We start from the raw sequence: 23038 nt of genomic DNA, 5'->3' as shown, positions 1-23038 counted from the left end.
AGTAATGTTTCATCTCTCTATTTAAAAGTGTCTCATTGTATTTAGGACTTTTAAAAAGTAAATCTAAACTAGAATGTTTCCTACTAGATGGCGCTACATTCGTTATAAGACTGATATAATATAAAAGGCATGTACTTATTTCGGCATCGGCGGTAGGAGAGCCGTAGCCCCTTTGTCAAAAGAGCACAGGCCGCTTTGCCAGAGTCGCAGGTTCAAATCCTGTCGGTTTCCTCAATTTTTTTATGCATATTAATGCAACTGACAAAAATGTATATCTTAATTCCAGTTTCAACGGACAGAATGGTCTTTGCTAAGATGGCAAAGCGCTCAGAGATCAAAATAAAAATCCTACTAATTCACCACGCATAAGAAACTTACCAGTAAGTATCAAAGGATCCTCCTTATCTTGGTGAACAAAGTAAGCGATAACCGACGCCAGGACAACGACAACGGCATTTCTGGAAACACCCGCGAACCAAAAACTTCTTTGTAAAATAACTGTTTTGCGGCGTCCCTTTTCATCTTGGGGATCTTTCAGTCGAATGTCCTTTAGAGCCTGCAAATTAGACGTTTTTTTTTCGAATGGTTTCTAGACTAAACTCCAGCTTTTTAATTCAACGTTCTCAAGACGAAGTAGTCTACCTCTACTAGTTTAAAACAATCAATCAGTTTCATCAGCCTTTTTTAATTCTTTATTTTCTTCGATTCTTATAATTGTTTAATACTATCTGACCCGTCACACTTCGTACCACCTCACAATTAATAAATTTCAAGCTAAAGTTATCACAATCTTTTTGAAAGGAGTTTTAGCCTTTGAATTGAGATGTGTATTATAGTCTTATAAAATAGTCGTTCTTAATGTCAATCGTAGTATAAATATGAAAATTGTGACTACAATTACGATTCCTTCGAATTACATTTTTTTTTTGGTTAAACGAGCCATATTTATAAGAAGAGCACTGTCGCTTAAAACACAGGTTTATACCTAGCTTAGGGACACTTGATTTCTGTAAAGTATAAGAACACTATAAGTTGTACTTATAATGCAGAAGTAATGTAAGTTGTACCCATGTTTTATTGAACAATAAACAATATTATGTTATTATTATTATTATAAAAGTTTCCTAAAGTAGGGCTCTTGAAGCGAACTAGGCTTGAGTTCTAATGGGCTTTATCGTCTTTTACCCTTCAAGGCGTCAGGAATTAACGCTCGCCTTAAAATTGTCTTTTAGCACAAGAAACAACAATAACAAGTAAAAAAACCTAAGTTTTTATAAACTTATACTTACTATCTTGTCATTTTTATAAGACTTCTGAACAATCTAACTATAAAGCAACAATACTAAAAACATAGTTGTTACGTATTCAGCCAAAGTTATAAACGTCGGCAATATAAGTTTTGCGAAGTTACTCTCATAACAATAATTCGGGAGGAGCACGAGCACAGTTACAGATACAAAATTGTCCAATTAATGAAGTCAACTCAGATATGAGAGAGAGGCCAGTGTTTAGAGACAAAAATTTATGTACAGCATTTATTTGCACTGGTATGCAATCCAGTACAAATACGTGTTTTAATTATTCGAAGAATTACGTATCTATCTATAATCATTATTATAGTATCTATAATAATTATTACAGTAGTAATGAAAAGATTAATTACATTATAAGATAGGTAAGAAAAAATAAACTTAACGTAAAGTTGGCCATTGCACACATATCATCCCGTGCAGTTTCGAAATAAATACTCTTTCTTATTTCACCATTTTATGGGCGAATTTTCGAAATGAAAATTTCCAACGATTCCATTACAATTCCATTCCGGTCATACCACCTAACAAACAGATAGGCAGCCAGACAAATTTAAAGTGTGCATTGTCTATCTTTTACTTATAATAAATTAAGCTCATTGAGAAGCTGTTATTTCGAATAAATCAGATTTACACCTCAATATTATTGACAAAGGAGTTCTTATACTGCAAAATACCTGAATATAAAACGATTATTTATTAAAGTTGTAACTATTTAATTCTCGCGATAAAAATAAGAAATGCTGCAGTGCCAGTTCATGTTTTAAATATATTCCTTTATTTCGTCCTGACAAAGTTGCAATGACGGCAATACAAGATCAGAAAGTTGTTGATATTATAATATCATACTATATCCGGGAGAAGCAATAGCAGTTACTTTTTATTCGTGTCGCAATACACAGATACTACAAGATTATCCACTTAGTGAAGTCGACTCAGTTGGAACAAGTTCTGAAACTAGTGTCTACAAACAATACAACGGGCAATTCTACGCTTTTGCTTCTAGGATCAGTTACTTTGGATCTGTGATTGCACTTCATAACTGTTCATTTCGCAATAGGTGTTTTTTTATATGAAAGATTCGATCAAATCAACAACGTTATACAAGGTGGGTAGTCGGTGATGGTGATTCAATATAATTACTGGTTATATGTCATACAGAATTAAGTGGGACTAACATTGAAGCATAAGAAGTTGTGGTACTACACAGTGTTTTCGCCAGTGAAGAAGAGGTTCCTAAACACAAAACGTAAACGTTAAAGTCTAGTTATCAGTCTCATAAGAGGTCTTCTTAAACAGCCGGTGTCAAAATTTCTGTTATCGAGAATTCCATTCCAACATTATCAAATTTGATGCAGCCTAAGATGGAGCACGCTTGTCTAGAAAATACCTTGACTCTTGATTTGAAAGTACTCTCACTATAAGTGGTTAGGAAAACGGAAGCTGGAAGGGCAGGCGTTGCAGTGCGCATTAGAAACGAGTAAGAAAAGCGCTCGATTGCCGTAGTTCCTGAGCACACTCTCCGAAATATAACTTTTATAATACAGGCTACTTGCGACGATGCTATAAATTTGAAACTTTTTAGCTGGCTACCTGGTGGTGAGTATTCTAGCAGTTACACAGTAGCTAATTTTCATTTAATAAGGTGCAACGAAAACTTTTTAACTTAACTTCGTCAAACTGAGACCCATTAAAAATAAAGGTACCTACTTAGTTCCATATTCAGCATTTACGAACTACAAGTTACAAGAAAACTAATTCAAAAAGTTATGTTACAACAGTCATAACTTTGGAAGGAAGAGCAGTAACTTTTTATTCGAAGCTGCATAGACTATAGAGATTCGCGAAGATAATCTACATAATAAAGTGGTCTGGCACTGCGATCTTACAAGTTGTGTAACTACTGCCGACAAACAATACAACAGGGCAATTACATTCCTCTGGGGGTTCATTTGAACTGAAATTACCAGTGTTCTGAACGTAATAAGGTTTAATCAAGTCATAAAGCTATAATAGTATTATCTTATAAAGAATAACTTTGAAAATAAACATAATAATATAATTTTACATAGCTCGGAGAGCCGATGGACGTTGGGGTTCCAAGGTGTTGGAATGGCTACCCCGCACAGGTAAACGCAGTTTTGGTCGGCCTCCAACGAGGTGGACAGACGACATCAAACGAGTCGCTGGGAGCCGCAGTGGACTTTAATCGGTTGAAGTGATGATGATGAATATAATTTTATTCTATTATTTCTGCCGCAAAGCAGCATTCCTGTCATCAAATAGCATTGCTGTGTTCTAGTCTGAAGGGTACATGGTGGTCGCCGGTTTAATTACAGGCACCTACGACTCTGATGGGTACAGGGCATCAGGAATTCTCTCTCATATACCCTTTGGAGTGTTGCTCTGTTTATAGGCAATGGGTGCCCATTAACAATCAGGCGGCTTGTTAATACATAAAAAAATTGGTACGAAAAAAATTTTGTCAATAGAATTTTTCTGAATGACTAAAAATAATTCTATTGGCCACATTGTTTTCGTACTAATATCAAATTACAACCAGTTGATAATATATGCAAAAAAAATTAAAAGGCTCTCAAGAACGATAACTACTACACTTTGAGAAATACGAAGAACTTTAATCGGTTCGGTAGCCATTAGAAGGGTGAAAAGAAAATAAGTTTATTCGTAAGTATGATTTGCGATTTGCGATTGATTGATTAAAGAGAAAAGGTATACTCACACTTCTGCACATTGGGTACGTGGATATAAAATTTTAAGCTTTCTGTAAGTTGCCAGGGGATCCTCTCATAAGATTCTGATTTGATGGCAATGGGTCGACCTCGAAAGTATACTCTTTGGAAATGCCGGTCCCATTCCTAGTATTAGTATGGGCACTTATTGGTTCTATGACTTATGATTCTTACATCTGAACATACGCGAATTTTTGTCGTCATAATGCAGTTACGACGAGGTCACTTAGTGGATTGGAGAGATGTAGCAAGTTGTGAAATTAGTGTCCACAAACAATAGAGCGGGCAATTAGATAGCTCGACAGAGTTTAATGTGCACTGGGATTGTTCAACGCAAAATTGGAGTTAGTTGAGCACTTTAACGGGCTTAGGTACATGCGAAAGTAAAATATAATTTATTGTTTTTAAAGTTCCGTTTCCATAATTGTAAAAACGAAACTCGTGGTGTCGTTATCCATTTATCACAAACTTTTATATAATACATTTTAGATGCTATCAACTTGTGGAGTGATAATTTCTGCCTATTTAGTAAAAAAGTATATTTGTATATTCTAAAACAGATGGGTTTATTTACAAAACTACAGTTTAGATCGTAAAAATGACAAAAAAACACCATTCCCAGTTCCCCACATTGTTGGAAAATAAAAGTACGTGACACCTAGCACGCTTTTTCAAATTCGGCAATTACTTTTTCACGAGATTCGGTGTTCAGAATCGATCATAACGATATCAACTTCCACACAAACTTTATATGTCTGTCCCCAGCAGGGCAAGCATAGGCAGGAGACAAAAGTTATATCCCCGATTTACCCCCTGACTGGGGATATAACTAACATGTCCACCTGCTAAAGCACGGGAAAATGGAATAGGGGACTTTTACCCTCGTCTTATATTGCATATATATTTATTTGGATATTATTTCCACCGGTGCGCCAATGCTCTGAGAGTTGATAAAGCTATGGGAGAAGATAAATTTTTATCCTTTCCCCGGGGAGATAATTGTCTCCTGCCCATGCTAGACGAGCTGGATGCAAAAAATGTATTTACAATATTTTGCCAAGATCAATTTAGCGAGTAGACGTGCGTAGTTAACAAAGGGTTTTTAATCTTCCGTTGTCCTGGTACAAGATAACAAGTATCCTGTCCAGTTTGCTCCAGGATACAAATACGAGCTAAATTTTGTCAAAGGAAAAAAAACTTTACATTGAAAATTTAATGGTTTACACTTATTACGCCCAGCATGGCTAGCATGGGCAGGAGACAATTATATCCCCAGGGAAACAGTGGCGTGCATAGAGGGTATGCACAGGGTATGCAGATGATTTAAAGTGAAGAAAATCTCCAGTGCGAGTTATAATAATTTTAAGGATAGGCATTGTAAGAGTTATAGAAAGCCTACCCTTGAGTATTTATAACTCGTATTGGCGATTCTCTTCATTTCATATAGTCTGCATACCCTGTGCATACCCTCTATGCACGCCACTGCAGGGAAAGGATACAAATTGATCTCCTCCCACAGCTTTATTAACTCTCAGAGCACTGGCGCACAAGAAAAAATAATATCCAAATAATATATGTGTAATGATAAACGGGGGTAAACTTCTCCTATTCCATGTTCACGTGCTTAAGCAGGTGGACATCTTAATTACGAGTATACCCTAGTTAGGGGATATAATCGGAGGATATAATTTTCATCTCCTGCCCGTGTTAGCCCTGCAGCTACGTTTGTTGTGGGTTTCTTTTGAGACCAGAGTCCAAATGGAGCCCTTCTAACACCAGCATATCACTACCATTTACCAACTTCCTGCATAATGTACGCTTCAAAAGTGCGGTCCTATTTCAATATTTTTTTTTTTACATGTATACATACATACACGCATGAAGGCTAAAAACTTTACACTCCTTTTTAGTCAGTCGTGTACTAGCAGGTAACCGTGAGTGAATGACAAAACAATTAGATACGCATCCAACGACATTCCATAAGTACGTAATCCAAGTAACATTAAGATAATGTGTGAATTGGGCGCCAAAATACACGGTAAAGAAGATGTAATACGCCTGAGAAAAACGTTTACTTACTAACAAAGGACCGGTAGAGAGCAATTGCCCACAATTAGAGAACCGGCGATCATAATGATTACGAGAATAACATAGAATTGTGACCACGAGTATTGTGACGTCAGTTGTATTATGTAACTACTACTATTTTATCAATTTTTAAAAAGAATTTAGACCAACACTTTTGCCTAACCAAGTATACGCTCCCAACTTATACGCAGATACCTAGACTCACTTATTCTATTTGACTTACAACTTATTATGTAAGGCAAATATTCACTGAAATAAAGAAAGTTAATTGTTGACTAAATAACCTTGCAATAAAAAAATTAATCATCTAGCTTTATTTTGCGGTTTGTTCTATACCTAGCAGCTTTTAAATATTTTAAAAATTAATGATTGGTACCATTACATAAGCTTATACAATATGTTAAAACACATTTATTAGTATAAAATTTATAGATTTTTTAATGACAAGGTCGCTTGGAACCATCCGGTTTCGGGTTCATCTCTCACGAGATAGAAAAGTGAAAGTAAAAATTGTTGAAAAGAGCAACTGTTGCTGTTTTTGCAGGCTCCTTCTCTGTAGCATCTGCCTTCCAAACCAGTGGTAGAGTCAAAACAAAATCATAAATGCTTATAGAGTGCATCATAAATGCTTTCTTGTATTTTGGAGTTAATATAACAAAAAAAAAAACTCACTTTCATTCCCATAAGAACGATACAGCAAGACAATCCAAGAAGTGTGTCTTCCATTTTTGTCTGTCTTATGTGATGGAACACGCCACCCCAAGTGGATATAAAAGTCTCTGCATTAAACTTCAAGCCAAATAGACCTTTTATCTGAGAAGAGGCGATAGTAATAGCCGCGGCGGATGTGAAACCGGACACAACTGGTAATGATACAAACTCGACGAGGAAACCTGAAATTAAACATTATTTAAAAATCAAGTAATATTGTAGTTTTTATTTTTTTATTATAGGGAAAAACGCAGTGATAGCCTATTGTTTGTTAGAGCTTTGGCTTCCCTCTTCGGGGCACTGAGTCGATCCCCGGCAAGCATTTTTACTTTTCAGAGTTATGTGCGTTTTTTAGACACTCAAAATATCACCTGCTTTATCGGTGAAGGAAAACATTGTAAGGAAAGTTGGATTTCTGAGAGTTCTCTGTAACGTTCTCAAGGGTGTGTGAAGTCTAACATTCCGTACATTCTCATTCGGAAAAGAGTGCAGTGTCTTGTAATAGGTCGATAATGATGATAAGGACAGGAGTCCAACAGGCTTTGTAAAGCGGGTAATATTAAATGCATGCACACAAAGGGATTTCATCCTTCAGTTCATTAATAAGTTGACTATAATCACCGGTGTAAGCCCACATCACAGTATTGCAAATTCCAATTTTAACATCAAATACCATGACGCATAATCGCAGATTAAAAAAAATAAAAATATTAAAATCCTGGTATTGCAACCCATTGCAAATTGCAATTCTGTCATAGATAATCCTCAATAACTCAACTGTATGTGAGTGGATAGAAATCGGATTACTCGCAGCTTCGGATTATTGTTGCACCCACTACAAGCCATGGAAAGGGGTAAATTATTAGTCGTGATATAAAAACAAATACAAAGTCAACAAAGTTTGATTTCCGTTACGTGACTTCTTCTCTGGAACAAAGCTGTGGACTTCCATTCACTTTAAATTTCATTCTCAATCAAATTCACAAATATTTTTCAGATTACGATCACGTTAGCAGGGTACTATGCCGGTCAGAGAATGTTAATCGCTATGCTTCTTAATTCAAAATTCAAAAAATACAAAATTCATAAACGTTTTATTCATGTAGACCATATTACAGGCACTTATGAAGCGTTCATACATTTAACATGTTACAAATATGTGAGTGATGGTGATAACTTAAAACTAAAGCTAGTAGGGTTCCAAACGCGCCCTGGTCTAAGAAGAGCCCCCAACAAACTTAGCCAGGTTAAATTCATCATCATCATCAGCCCAGTCTTCTACTACTAGGCTTATAGTTACTTCCTCTCTCAGTAAAATTCAGGCTGATATCTATAGGTGTGATCCGACTTTACTCTGGAATTCAGACAAAGTCGGTATAGAAGTTATCTTTGAGTCTGGCACAGGCCTCAAAAATAGTTCACAAAATGAACCAATAGAAGCCTGCTTCCAATTTGCGTTCTTAGCGGCGTTCAAATTTGTGTGGCCAATAAGAAGAGGTGAGCGTTCAAACAAGTCCTGTGATTGGTTGCAATCTTGAACACCGCGCCGTCCAGCACGCAGTCACTGCGTGTAAATACTTCAAACATAACACAAATCTTTTTTTAAGGTTAAGCAACCCTTATAACATAAGCATGTAAGTGAAATTTAAGTTTTTAGAAGATTTTTAAGTCTTAGTAATAAATAAATTGCAAATTAAAGATTCTATTATTTTTTAAGTCATTAATCTCACAGTAATAAATTGCAAATTAAAGATTCTGCTATGCATAAGTTTAGAAAAATTCACATCACAGTCTTAGATGTATGTAGCATGCTTAGCCTCACCGCAGACTTTAGAAATAGTTAAAACGATAAGACATGTGACCCTCATAAGTCTGTCCTATTTAACACTAACTTTGGCAAAGCAAAATTAAGGGGTGCTCTATCGATAACAGCCTCTAGCCTAAGTACACTTTAAAAATCTCAAACAATGACCTAACACCCTTAACGCTGCCTTGATGCGAATGTCCTTTAATTCTTTGGATCGACCGCTTAACGTAGAATAGCAACTTCACTGCTTACTCCTGCGGTGAATTTCTTAATATTAAAAAAATGCTTTGCATGATCCATAGTCTGCATAGCGTGTTATGCGATATAGCTATGCTATCCTTATCACTACACAAACAAGGCCGACGATAGACCATAAACTCATCATATCAACCTGTTACCGGCCCACTATAGAGCACGCGTCTCCTCCCACAATCGGAATAGTTGAGGCCGTACTTCACACACCTTTGAGAAAATTGTGCAGAGCTTGATAGCTCTCACAGGCATGCAGGAATGCAGGTTTCCTCACGATGTTTTGCTTAACCATTGACCAATAATTGACTTGCTGTGAGAATACCTTAAGTTCAGTGCTAGGGCCAAAGGCTTTGTCGTTGTAATCAAAAATCAATGCAATAACTGAACAGAAAGTGAACGGTCAAACAAAAAATACATACCTAGCTGTACAATCCCAGCTATTAACTGAATAATGCCGCCGATGAAGCAGAGCAGAATCGCAAAATCAGGATTCGTTCCATTTGTGTAAGTGAATGTTAGGAGAGATAGTAATGCTGTGGGACCTATGTTGATTTGCGGACAGGTTCCCATTACTGCATACACGAAACTGCCAGCGAAAGACGCGTAGAGACCATACTGGAAAATTTAGGTTACGTTGATATTATGACTTAATAATATTTAGGTTATTACCTAAATATTATTAAGAAATATCTTTTTATTAACGTCTTCTAATCTTAGATCTTTGATAATTTTGATATAAAAGACTGTAAGAAATCTTAAAGTAGAGCGCTCTGATCTGCTGAACGCTCTCCTGTAAGAAGTCTACTTTGATAATATTGCGCTATTAGTATCGGCTCTTATATTTTACTTCTGTTCTGATCCGTGTTTTGCCAGGTTCCTTTCTACTATACTTATGGCATCTGCCTTATTTTGAAATTTCCTAATTTGAAATAGCTTAAAATTCTGCTAAGTTAACTATTTTAACTTAAAAAGAAAACTAGCATGCTCGTTTTAAACAAAAACTATAAATTGTGTTTTGTTAACTGATTCAAAGTGATAAATATTAAACCTTGACGTAATTACGAGTACAAAGGCTATAAAATATTATATCGCATAGAGATCTAATAACGGGAAAATTTTATATAAAATTACTTTTAACAATAGCTCTAACTAAAATAGAACTCGATTAGTTTAGATTGCTTCCGGATGAATTCAATTTAATTTTTGATCACTAATAACTACTTTCCATAAATCAATTGTATACTATACATATTTTATTCTATGACTATATAATATGACTTTTGAAAAGTGGTTCAATAGTGTTTTGGTGTCGTTATTTCATATTATGTCTGTCAAGTAAACTTGAAAGAGTGTATTACCAGATTCACCCTCAATCATCCTAAGTCTATTCGGTACCTACTTAGTATTTGAAAGGAATATAAGCTGATTTTTTTGTTTTTTATGAGCCCCAAAGTAAGCGTAGCTTGTGTTATGGATACTAAAATAGATGGTCATAAAAAATGAATATAATACACATAAATATTTATAATATACAGATAAACACCGAGACACAATCATGTTCATCACACAAACATTTTCCAGTTGTGGGAATCGAACCCACGGCCAAAGACTCAGAAAGCAGGGTCGCTGCCCACTGCGCCAGTCGGCCGTCATTTTTATAATAGTACTTTAGTACTTTGCGATACTAGTGTGCTGTGTTGGTCATTACACTCAAGCGATATTATGCAAGCTGAAGAGCGCATTATGGGAGCCGAGAGTGTTATGACCAATGTGCACGCGTTTTACGGCGTCTTTTAACACACTTAGAAGCAAAAACGTACCATTTTCATTGCACTAAGAAGAAGAAAGAATTCTTCGTCTATATACATGTTAATTGCAATGAGGTACAAATAAAATTTTATCGAGATATTATAAAACACTTGTGTGGTAATCTATTTGAACCTAAAATCAATGTAATAAGATCCACGTTAGTGTAAATGTGATACACTAACTTGGTGTGACAATATACCTTAAATACACATTGACGGTGGATTTGGTTACATCCCATTATAATATTTAGTACAAACGCTTTGTTATTGAAAGGTTGAAAATATATTACAGTTTTAATTACGTTTTTTTTAAATTATTATATCTATCACAAATAAACTTTTGTTTTAGCCTGTAAACTCGTTAGGAAATCTAACAAAAACAAATGAGTAAAGTGACTTTTCTGTATTTCAACTAAGACTCTACACGCCTGATAAAAATCCATTAGACGAACTGCACTGAAACTAAATGATTCAGCTTTTATAAAAGTTAAGAGTTTCGAATTTTACGTGTTCGTTTTCTTTGACTTACTTCAACTCTGCTATATAGAACTGGCAATGCTACATTTCCTATTAAAGTACGGAATTATCGTTAAGAAATTGAAAAAAATAACGTAGTACGACTTATGGTGTTACTTATGAAGGTGAGGTTTTAGAAGGGGCTTCTAAATAGCACAACGACAGGAACCTGTGCCTTTTTTCTAAGAACTTCATTTTGTCACTGTTGTATGTTAGCCAATGGAAGTCCACCACTAAGCAATGGGTATCTCTTCATAGCATTTATTGTTTGTATTTTTTTTGTTATTTGTTACCTCAGAAATGATAAACTGATTTGGAAAATAACAGTTTTGAATTGAAACGTATAACTTCCTAAGAGGTCTCATTGTCACCAAGTCTAGATGTATTGGTGGGATCCTGGAAAAACAGACGGAACTTTTCCACTATAGTTGAATTTGTTTTTTAATCCCAAGGGAAAATTTTTATTTCTCCGAACTAAAGAAAATTCTATGATTTATACCACAAGCTATTATTAATTTTAATATTAATCAATAAACTTACAATTTGGTTTAAATGAACAAGTTTAACATTTACACATCATAATGTGAAGACTAATAAATCGATCATAGGCAAAGTTTTTACACAAGTTCTGTCACAATTACCGCATTCCAAGGAAATATGTCACTGATCCGCAAATATTTTCAGTAGCATTTTGTAAATATGACGATTCGTATTTATTTAATAAGTAAAAAACCACGTTCTTATAATTACACATATTATTATGAGTGAGTAATTCCAAGAACGTGATTGCGATAACAACTTTATGTTAAGAAGACAAAATCTTCCTAGATTGTCCGATTTCAATTTATTTATTGCAGTCTTGGATGATTTAGTTACACTTGTTTTTATGCTTTTTATACCAGCAAGGATATATATCTAAATTCCGCACGAGGAAAGCTAGTTTAGAAAAACTAGCTAAGTGTAGGTTGGACATGAAAAAGAAGGGTTCCGGACCAACATGTAATATGATACCTAATACATATTTACATTATTAACATCGACGTGTCATAAAATACCAAAAAAACGTTTCTTGTCACCTTTACTTTTAACTTATTAATTTTTATTATTTGTTGTTATAGCGCCGATAGAAATACATATTCTGGGAAAGTTTCAAAATCAATTTATTACGTTTGACGAGATACACGTCAAAGGCTTAGGTCCTATTGGAACCTTACAAAAAAAAATGTTACTTTTACCTGTGGTTCAAAACCAGCTAGTGAAGCGTAGGCGATAGACTGTGGTATCAATGTAAGTGCTACAGTAATTCCAGCTATCAAATCTCCAATTCCAGTCTCAGCATTGTAGCTTCTCGACCAGCGTAGTATAGGTAAAACCCTCCCGACTAGCTGCCGGGGGTCTACTTTCAGTACCATTCTGTAAGAAAATAACTTTGAAGCCATTTGCTACATACAGTTCACGTACTTCTTAGGAACATAGTATGTTAACCTTTCGGTATGTTCGCGGTCAGCAACCTTTGAACATTCCTTGTGAGAAACGCTCAACACTTAAAGATTAAAAACAAATCCCGGGGATTGAACCCAGTATCTTGTGATCAGTAGCCAACTACTTGAACAACGAGTCAGAAGCCCATTTGATAGTGCCAAGATTTTTTCCTTTGCTAATCTGGCAGATTTACTTAAGCTGTACCTAGATTTCATTTAAGCAATTTGTCACAAGTCTCTCGCTTTAAAATTTAAAATATTAAGTGATAGAACAGGCCGCGTGGAACCGTTGTGAAGAGATTTCGGTATGAGCTCTAGCGGGAATTATGTAATACGAAGTAAGAACTCAAATTCATATCTCTTGTATTCAATATGCATAAGACATCGGGCGGGTTCTCAACATTATGCAATGAATATCACAAAAACGCGCATTTGTATCGTTTGCATTATTTTTCTTACTTCATAGCTAGGACTTAAAACGCACTTTTGAGAACTGTTCTTATAACCTAGGTACCATTTAAACAAAAGCAGGTACTTGTATACCTTATTTATCAACCTATTGCCGGCCCACTACATTGCACGGGTCTCCTCTCAAAATGAGAAGGGTATAAGATAAGATAGAGTCCAACACGTCCAAATCTGCTCAGTCAGATTTTTGGACCACAAACGTCTTTCAGAATGGAGACTCTCAGGCTTGCAACTTTGTTGCAGGCGCGCCTTTTTTTAACTTTACTGATACTTAACTGCAAACTATTCTGAAATTTAGGGAATAAAACGAAGAACGAGCAGCGTTCTCGGCACTACTACTACCATGTATACATACGCTTTTATAATATGATTCCTAAGGTCATTTTGGACCTACTAATGCATGAGTTTAAAGAATACGTTAAAACACATTTATTATAGCGTAGTTACTACACAATTGATGAATTTCTTAATGACAAGGTTGCTTGGAAGCATCCGGCTCCGCTTTCATCTCTCACAAGATAGAAAAATGAATGTTAAAATGTAAAATGAAAATTGTTGATGTTGGAAAAGAGCAACTGCTAAGTTTCTTGTCGGCTTCTTCTCGGTAGAATCTGCCTCCCGAACCGGTGGTATTCGCAACACACAGACAGACTTAACGTTTCAACAGTGCTTCAAATTAAGTCAAGTTCAAGTGTTAATTTTGAATTTTTTGAATCATGTAGGTACCTACTGGTATAATCCAACGTGGTGATTATGAGCAAACCCTCACATTAGGAGCGCAATTTAGTTAAGCAGGCCAACTGTTATAGACTATTGATAAACCCCAAACAGTTATTAGTGCATGCCGAGGATCCAACTCTGTCCCTCCGAAAGCGACACATCGAAAGCCTTACACACTAGGCTAATACCGCATCATTAAGATTATATCCCTGTTATAATACCCCAAATCAGGTATGTTTTTAAAAGACGACAATAGTTCCAACGGAAGTTTCCACAACATAGTTATAACGGGCCCATGACGGAACCTTTCAACAAATTCTCACAAAGCTGTATGAATAGGTATATACAAGTAAAAAAATATGTCACTTGTGTTAATATATCGATATTTGGCATGCTTCACATATTAAGTGGTAAATTTACTTTTGGGTGTTATTGTTATGTTTTGTTCAGTGGTATTGTTTGATGTTTACAAACATTATGTTTTCTTTTCTCATAAATTCTATCAATTTGTAGCTTGACCAAATTTCAAAAAGCATTTACATGCGGCGGACAGAGTAAATCGTCATACCTGCGTAAATACTTTTAATTAAAATGTAATGTATTAAATTATCACCGAAAATATATTGAACAGAAAACCCCCAATAGTTAGCATTCGAACCCAGGATCTCCAGTTAAACATGCTAACAACTAGATCAATGAGGTAGAGGTAAATCAATTACCAATCGAGATCAGTTTAATTAGCTCAAACTTGGTGGTTACAGCCAAGCTCCTATGTTTACCAACGCCATCATAAAACCAACTTCCAGCAATATTGGGTTACAAAAATAAGGCACATTTTCCTAAAATGCTTGGACAATATATCGCGACTTTGTGATTTTAAACGTAACGTGTTACACTAAAGTTTAGCTAAGATGACTTAAGCTGTGTTTATATTTAAGGTCAAATAAAGTCACAGATATGGCAAAGTAAAAAGGTTAGGTTAGGTTTTAAATAAAATCTAACCTAGATAATATTTAAAACTATAATACACACACACAGGTTCAAATGCGCACACGCGTTCAAATGCAATTTCAAGTCACTGTTATAATTATTTTGATGTTTTTTTTAAATATTTATATTAATAACCTATGCTAGTTTTAGTGGTTAGAATTCGGCCTCATTTTCGGGGGAATACATTTCTATCCCTAGCAATTAAATAGAGTCACGAAATCACAATATTTAACCCATTCAAGAAGTCAAACACGCACGCAATATATGCACACAGATGCCTAGCACCATACGTAACGAACATGTCAAGGACATCGGTGTGTTTATATTAACTTTACCCCTACCATTAAGGTTTAAGGAAGTTTTAAAAATCAAAGCTAACTAAATTTTAATGGAACCCATCCGCGAGCATCAGATACTACTAGATAAGAAATAAAGCCACGAAACAGCAGAGAAATTGGTGTGTATCAAAAAGAAAACATATATATGTATAATAAATAGGTAACCCCACACTTTTTGGTAAAAGTCATACGTTGTGATGCGACCCAATTAGTGGAAGCTTTGCTTTATCACACCAACGAAGCGTTCGTTTGAGGATTTCTCTCATTGCAATTAGGACTTGTTATGCTAAAACCTTCTCATATTTACAAGTAAGTAAGTCAAGCAGAATTAGCAAAGCTTTAATTATAGAAGCGGTGATAACCTAGTGAGTAGGGCTTCGATTCCACTCCTCGCGGCCCGAGTTTGAATCCCAGCACGAATACTTTTCTTTTCTACGAAGTCATGTCATTCATTTATAGTAATTAAAATATTATAATTTGCTTCAACGACGAAGGAAAACATCGTGAGGAAACTTGCATGCCCGAGAGTTCTCCACAATGTTCTCAAAGGGTTGTGGAGTCCATCAATCTGCACTGAGCCAGCGTGGTAGACCACGACCTAAAACCCTTCTCATTGTTTAAGGAGACCCGTGCCCTGTAGTGCGCCGGTACTGAGTTTATATGATGATGTAAAGAAGACGTTTGAAGATAACGCTATTCCAATTAGCGAATTCTAGCCGTAACATATTTTCTGACAATCGTGTAGAATTATATCTGGTAAAAAAAGCATCTTAATCTATTATATACAGACTTGACAGAAAAATCCTCAAAAACAAGTTTACATTGAATTCATAATCTCCGCCTTCTGAGAATCCGTTGGAAATACACTTAATTGAATCTTTATATATACCTATTCACTTAAACTCAATTAGGTTTAAATGTGGCTGTGAACAGTTGCTAAAACTGTGTTCTAGTTTAGCATTTTCAACTACGAATCCTGAGTTCTAGGGTTCGATTCCCGTGGCGAGCCAAAAGCTGTTTATAATGGAGTTTTCTTTAAAAAAAATGTTAGTCCGAAGTTTGGAAATTGGCATAGTCCACCGCAGAAATTCGGAGAGCACGTTAAACCGTCGGCTTCGATTATTCTTACGAATATACTCAAGCCTTCCTTTCGGAGGGACCGATTTTGATCCTCGTCACGCACCTATGTGTTTAACTAACGCACCTAACAGTTTAGGAGTTTTAAAACCATTAAATATAAGTAGTTTTAACAGCGAAAGGAAATCATTGTGAGAAAACCTTCATGCCTGAGTATTTTCGTATAAAAAGCGTGTGAAGTCCTCTAATCCGCAATTGGGCAGCATGGTGGAGCACGGCCTATACCCTTCTCATTCTGACTGGAGACCCATGCCCTGTAGTGGGCCGGTTATTGGTTAATAATGATGAATAGTAATTCTTTTATATTTAAATTTGTTCTATCCTATAAGACCCACATTTTAATGAAAGAGGAGTTTGCTCAGCTGTGGGACATAAACATGACTATTATATCTGACTTAAACGCTTGGCTTGTAGTTTCAATCATGCTATTTTGTAATTTAAAGTCGCGTAGTATTTCCGTGAAACCAATTTAATTCTAATAAAAAACCATTGCCGTGCACATAAAAAATAAAAGAGAATACCTATTTCTTAGGTATTGTAAAACCGGCGAATAAAAAATCTCTCACAAATACTACCGCAAAAACTGATTAAATACAATTATACAGATAAAACCCAGTAGACTTTTTTATTCCATGATTACTTAGCGCGAACTCACCTTAGTATGAGCATAAGTAAGTACCAATAGAGTGGAATCTGTTCAGAATAAAAAAATACATAAGTTCAAACAAATACCAGTGGTATTAGTTGTTGGTATTAAAGCGGATTAAATCTACAATGTAGAGTCGTATTCAAATCATCACCATCAATCCATTAACGGTCCAAGGCGCGGGTGTACTCTCAGAATGAGAAGGTTTTGAGTCGTAGTCCACCACGCTGGCAAAGTGCGGATTGGCGGACTTCACACGCCCTGGAGAACATAATAAAGAACTCTCAGACATGCAGGTTTCCTCAGTATTTTTCCTTCACCGGTAAAGCAAGTGATATTAAATGCTAAAAATAAAAACACACGTAACTCCGGAAAGTTAAAGGTGCGTGCCGGGCATCGAACTCGGTCCCCCGAAAGGGAAGCCGAAGCCTTGCCCGATTGGCTATAACTGCTTATTCACCTATTTTCCGTTATATCGAATTATCATATTATAGTTACTAAATAATACCTATATTACTAAATAAACATTTTAAAGTCGTATATTCTGTACTACTACTACCCACTTATTTTTCATAAAGTTTCGGTCCTAGCCATTATTTATAAGAATTTGGTTTATCTCAAGAAATTATTAGTGCCAGCCGGAGTTAGGCACTTATATAACTATATATATAGTCGGATTTTATAACTAACAAGTAATAACAATTGTTGAAGCCCGCCAATCAGCATTAAAGCAGTGTGGTGAGGCTATGCTCTTATATCCTGGAGAGTCCCATGAGGGTTTTAGAGCTTGGCGTGTGCCTAGCTGTGGGATATTAAAAACCGAGGATGACTGACTATAACCTTGAGACTGTTTGACTATACATATGCACGTATCTTACAAATAAAAGATCTCTGTTATTTGTGAGATACGTGAAATCTAATAGTAAATATAACTTATAAAAAAAATATCGTGTAAGCAGATGATGTCACATGGGATGCCTTAAACTAATTCACACTTTTTACGTAACGAACCCACATATGTAATAATTCTAGTTGGACAAAAGTGTAGGTAAGTCGGTAATTTCAGCCGAAAAATTTAAAACACGGAGACGTCTCGAGTGATATTGTTAAGTGTCAAATTTTCAACAAAAATTAATATATTGTATGAAAATAAACATTTTGTCAATGTAGGTTAGTCATATTAATTAAAAGATAAAACTATCTAGCTTATCATTAAAATTTCACTTAATTATGTACCTGCACAATTTTCCCGCATTGATAAAGAACAATTAAAACAATTTTAAATTTTATTACGTTTTCAAAAATACACCTTATATTTTGTGTAACACTTATGAGTTTTTTTTTTATTCACTAAAGTCGAACATTTTTTTTTTCACTTTAAAAACATTTTGTTTTCCGCGATGTGTCACCTGTCATATTATTGGGCGTGCACGAAAACTTTTTCGCATGCGCAGTAGGCAACGGTTTAATGTTAACTGCCTTGTACTAAGTAGTACCATACTACCTCAGTCATGCTGTCTAATAATTTTCCTCACGACAAATTTCGAGTTACAAAAATAGCTCTTTGAAATGATTAAAAATAATTAGATATATTATATCTTTGGATAGATAGCCTAAAATCTCTTTTTATAAAGAAAAGAAAAATAACTAATCGATTTTTAATGATCAGATTATACAATATACAAATAGGCTTATAATAATTAATAAGACTTATTTAAAATTAGATTTGCAAATTTCGAGCATTTTTAAACGATTAATAGGTGCAAGTACTTTATTTTTCTTTTTTTTTTCTACATCGTAGTCATTGGCATATAATAAAAAATAGAATATATAAAAAAGGGTGGGATATAATAAAAAAAGGGTGAGTCCCTTTTAGTTCGTGCCTTTTCCAAGCTACTTGACACTGGCAAAGTACATTGTGCTGTTTTGGCACTACGAAAAGCCATAAATCAAAAGAAGAAGAAGAAGAGTCCCTTTTAGGGTGCGGTACCGAGATCGTAATAATGGGACCTTTATGGTGCGACCATGTCCGTCTGTCGCAGCCTCTTATTTAAGTAATACGAAACGAACTTAGTTAATTTTTTATAATTTTTATAAGTGTTTTTAGCTACACTTGGAGGAATTATCAATTTTATAAATTTAAAATGCATATAAAAATTTTTGGACCCGACAGGATTTGAACCTGCGACTGTCTCTCAATCGCGGCCTGAGCGCTTTCTCCAATTTAGCTACAGCTCTCCTACCGTCGATGCCGAAATTAGTATATGCCTTTCACATCAGTCTTATAGCGACTGTAGCGTCGCAGGTTCAAATCCTGTCGGTTCCGAAAATTTTTACACGCATTTTAAATTTATAAAATTGATCTTAGTTAATTTATACATTATTACCTTTATCCAGATTAATCTTGTTATGGGAACAAATTATTAAGCTTGAATTATTGCAGGTAACCTTGCAGTTTTCTTAGAATAATGATTACTTACTCATTATTTATTATTGTTGTTCATATCAATGTAATCACATAGTCAAAACAAATCAACAGTTATTAGGGCAGATTAAAATCCAAAATGCCTGACACACAATTTTCAAGCGGGGTTCAATCGTCGTTGAATGACAATGACAACGTGACCGTAATGCTTCCCAATTAGTTGTCAATGCTCCTTTATGTAATTTGATCCATTGAGTTAAATTTGGATCAATTCGGTTTATAGTAACAATTACCTATTGCGACATTCGCAGTGTGATAATCGATTTCATTTAGATTATAGTTAGAAGGTAGATTATAAGGTAGAAACTTATGGGCCAAACAGATGGCTCACGTGACAGTGTGTTGAAACCCATCGCCTTCAAACAGAACAACACATCGCTGGACATGCCAGGAACACGTCCTGCTACGTGCTAACCTGTGTCTATCAACCTGAAGCCTCCAGCCCTTCAGCTCCTGAATCTCCTTAGGTATTGAGCCACCAGCGCTTGTAACTACATAAGCTAGCCCTTTAGACCATTTTGACCATTTGCGGCAGGACTAACCATGGCGGTAGTACTTCGCTGGACGAGCTCTGTTACAAAAAGCTCTGTTACTACTGTACGTTTTCCAATAGTGTAAAAGCTTTTTTGTACACAGCTTGCTTATATTATAAACGCGAAAGTGTGTATGTCTGTTTGTCATTTCTTTACGCCCTAACTAAGCAGAACAACACACAAACAAAACCCATGGGTTTGTGAAAAACCGTACTATTTAACAATACTAATAATAATAATAATAATAAGGCTAATATAATTTTATCAATGCAGCATCCACAGCCTCAACAAAACAAAGAATTTAATGAAACCCGATAAATATACGTATATTTCCTTAAGGAAAAGTCCTTCCGAATTGTATTATGTAAGTACCTGCATCACCTCTAAGATGGTTAAGGTATACAAGATCTGTTATTAGCTACCTTGCACAGGAAAATTGACATTAAACTCGTCATCTTTATCGAGTAGACACATAAAATTTTTAAATAAACAAGAACATGTTCATTTTCCACTGCCTTATATATTGTTTTTAGCGAGCTAATCTGTTATTGGTATGACAGCTGTATTAAATAAAACCTTAGCTCTATATTTAAAAAAATAAGAAAAAAACAAGATTGTTTTAAAAATTTAAATATATTATATATAATAGAATACAAATATATGTCATAGCTCTCACATTTACCTATTACCGGCCCACTACATAGCACTGGTCTCCTCCCGCAATGAGAAGGGGTGAAGGCCGTAGTCCACCACGCTGGCCTAGTGCGGATTGGTGGACTCCACAAACCTTTGAGAACATTATGTAGAACTGCCAGGCATGCAGGATTCCTCACGATGTTCGCCTTCACGATCGAAGCAAGGGATTTTTTAATTACTTACAACGCACATAACTTAGAAAAGTTAGAGGTGCGTGCTGGGATTCGAACTTGCCCCCCCCCCCCCCCCCTCCCCAATGCGCTTACACCGCAATAAAAAAAAAAAAAAAATGTATAATATCTTTTCCCATTTTTTTTCAATATTATAATAAATATTTTTAACTAAAAACTAAACAGTTTATATTTAATGATAAATGGCCTTTACCGATTAACGCCTTTGATATATTTAAATCCCTGATAGGAACGTAATAAGTAGAGAATGCTTAAGACTAATTTAGGGCTAACCTCCATTGCGACTCGTTTAAACAGGGTCAGTGACTTGGTACATGACTAATTTTCTATAATTTACAGCCTTACAAATAAGTATACTTGGAATACCATTGGAACAGTTATTCAGTATTTTATTTACGCTCTGACATTTAAAGTGTGCGCTCAGTTGAAGTGTGACCAACATTGAATTACTATTCCAACGTCATGCTAGGTTTATTTGTAAGACTCATTGTATTAGTAAATATAACCAAGCGCATGCTAGGAAAAGGCGTTCGACCCACATCGGTGACGAGCTGCGTCCAGCTTGTGTTCGACTTTTTTTGAAAACAACATGGCACGCTTATTCTGAGCCAAGACCAAATTGCTATCACGCTCTGACATTTGAAATATGTGCTCCGTTTACGTTATGCCACGTTTATTTTAACACCCATTGTATTAGTAAATATAACCGAGCAAAGACGAAGGCAAAGGCGATCATCCTACATCTACAGTGAAGAACTGCGTCGAAGTTGTGTTCAACTTTTGTTGAAATTGGCGTCAAACCAGCGTCCGCTGTGGCGTATTAAAAAAATAGAAACATAGACACCTTGGTTCGAACCGAGACTACCAAGCTAAAGGAAAAACTTCAACTTAATCATTTCAACATCCTAGTATGTAAAAAAAAATGCGTTTGTGGTTAAACCATTTATTTATTTTAATTGTTTGCCAATTCATATTCCATAGCACCTTATGTCAAAGTCAAAGTCAAAGTCAAAAATATCTTTATTCAAGTAGGCCCACAGGTGGCACTTTTGATGCGTACATAAGAATTACACGGTAGTGAGATGATGGCGATAACCACATTCGTAAACTTAAAACTAAAGCTACGAGGGTTCCAAACGCGTCCCGGTCTAAGAAGAAGCCCACAACAAACTTAGCCGGGTGTTTTTTTTTTTTTTTTTGTTATCGCCATCTCACAATGTAATTTTAAATTATTAGAAGAGCAACCTGGTTAGAGCAATAATTTACACCCAAGCTTTTTTATCGTTTACGTAGTCCTTTATACTATAATAGGACTTTTCTATAAGCTTACGTTTAATACAAACTTTGAACTTTTTAAGAGACATCTCCAAGATGTCAATTGGTAGTTTATTGTAGAATTGTATGCAATTTCCTTTAAACGAATTATGAATTTTATGTAACCTGTAAGTTTATTCTTACTTATAATGTTTAAATTATTGCAGTCACATTTTTTCTTAAATTTAGAAATGTTTTTATGGACGTACATTAAATTTTCAAATATGTACTGACTATACACTGTCATTATTTTAAAATCTTTAAATTTATCTCTCAATGACTCTCTCGGACCCATTTTGTAGATAGAACGAACAGCCCTCTTCTGCAGCACGAAAATAGTGCTAATATCAGCAGCATTACCCCAAAGTAAAATTCCATATGACATAATGCTGTGAAAGTAACTAAAATATACCAGTCTAGCAGTTTCTACGTCGGTCATATGCCGTATCTTCTTTACCGCATAGGCAGCAGAACTAAGCCTGTTCGATAAATTATTTACATGAGGGCCCCATTGAAGTTTAGAATCTAACGTTATTCCTAGAAAAACTGTCGTATCCTCCAGTTTCAGTTCCTCATTATTAAGTAGTACAGTGGTTTTCACGTGTTTAACATTAGGTAAAGTGAATTTTATACACTTGGTTTTTTTTCCGTTAAGAACCAAATTATTAGCTTCAAACCACTGTACCACTTTAGCGAGAGAGTTGTTTACGTCGTCAAAAGCTAGTTCACGTCGATTTATTTTAAAAGTCAGTGATGTATCATCGGCAAACAGAACTATCCCGTGTTTATCCTTG

General features: G+C 35.4%; 1 protein-coding gene across 1 annotated transcript in view; it reads right to left on the bottom strand.

The window, feature by feature from the left end:
- LOC120629310 (sodium-independent sulfate anion transporter-like) overlaps positions 1-18409 on the bottom strand; it is a 52645-nt gene extending 34236 nt beyond the window's left edge. The window contains exons 1-5 of the mRNA XM_039898218.1: positions 18262-18409; positions 12481-12658; positions 9341-9536; positions 6824-7044; positions 379-556 (exon numbers count right to left, since the gene is read on the bottom strand). Of these exons, the coding sequence (XP_039754152.1) occupies positions 379-556; positions 6824-7044; positions 9341-9536; positions 12481-12657 (772 nt within the window). The 5' untranslated portion in view covers position 12658; positions 18262-18409. The remainder of the gene's footprint in view (positions 1-378; positions 557-6823; positions 7045-9340; positions 9537-12480; positions 12659-18261) is intronic.
- Positions 18410-23038: the final 4629 nt, after the last annotated feature.

The sequence above is a fragment of the Pararge aegeria genome, chromosome 14, assembly GCF_905163445.1.
Source record: "Pararge aegeria chromosome 14, ilParAegt1.1, whole genome shotgun sequence".
NCBI classification, from domain to species: Eukaryota; Metazoa; Arthropoda; class Insecta; order Lepidoptera; family Nymphalidae; genus Pararge; species Pararge aegeria.
Note: the sequence above shows the minus strand (reverse complement) of the source record. Positions and strands in the feature narration are given on the sequence as shown.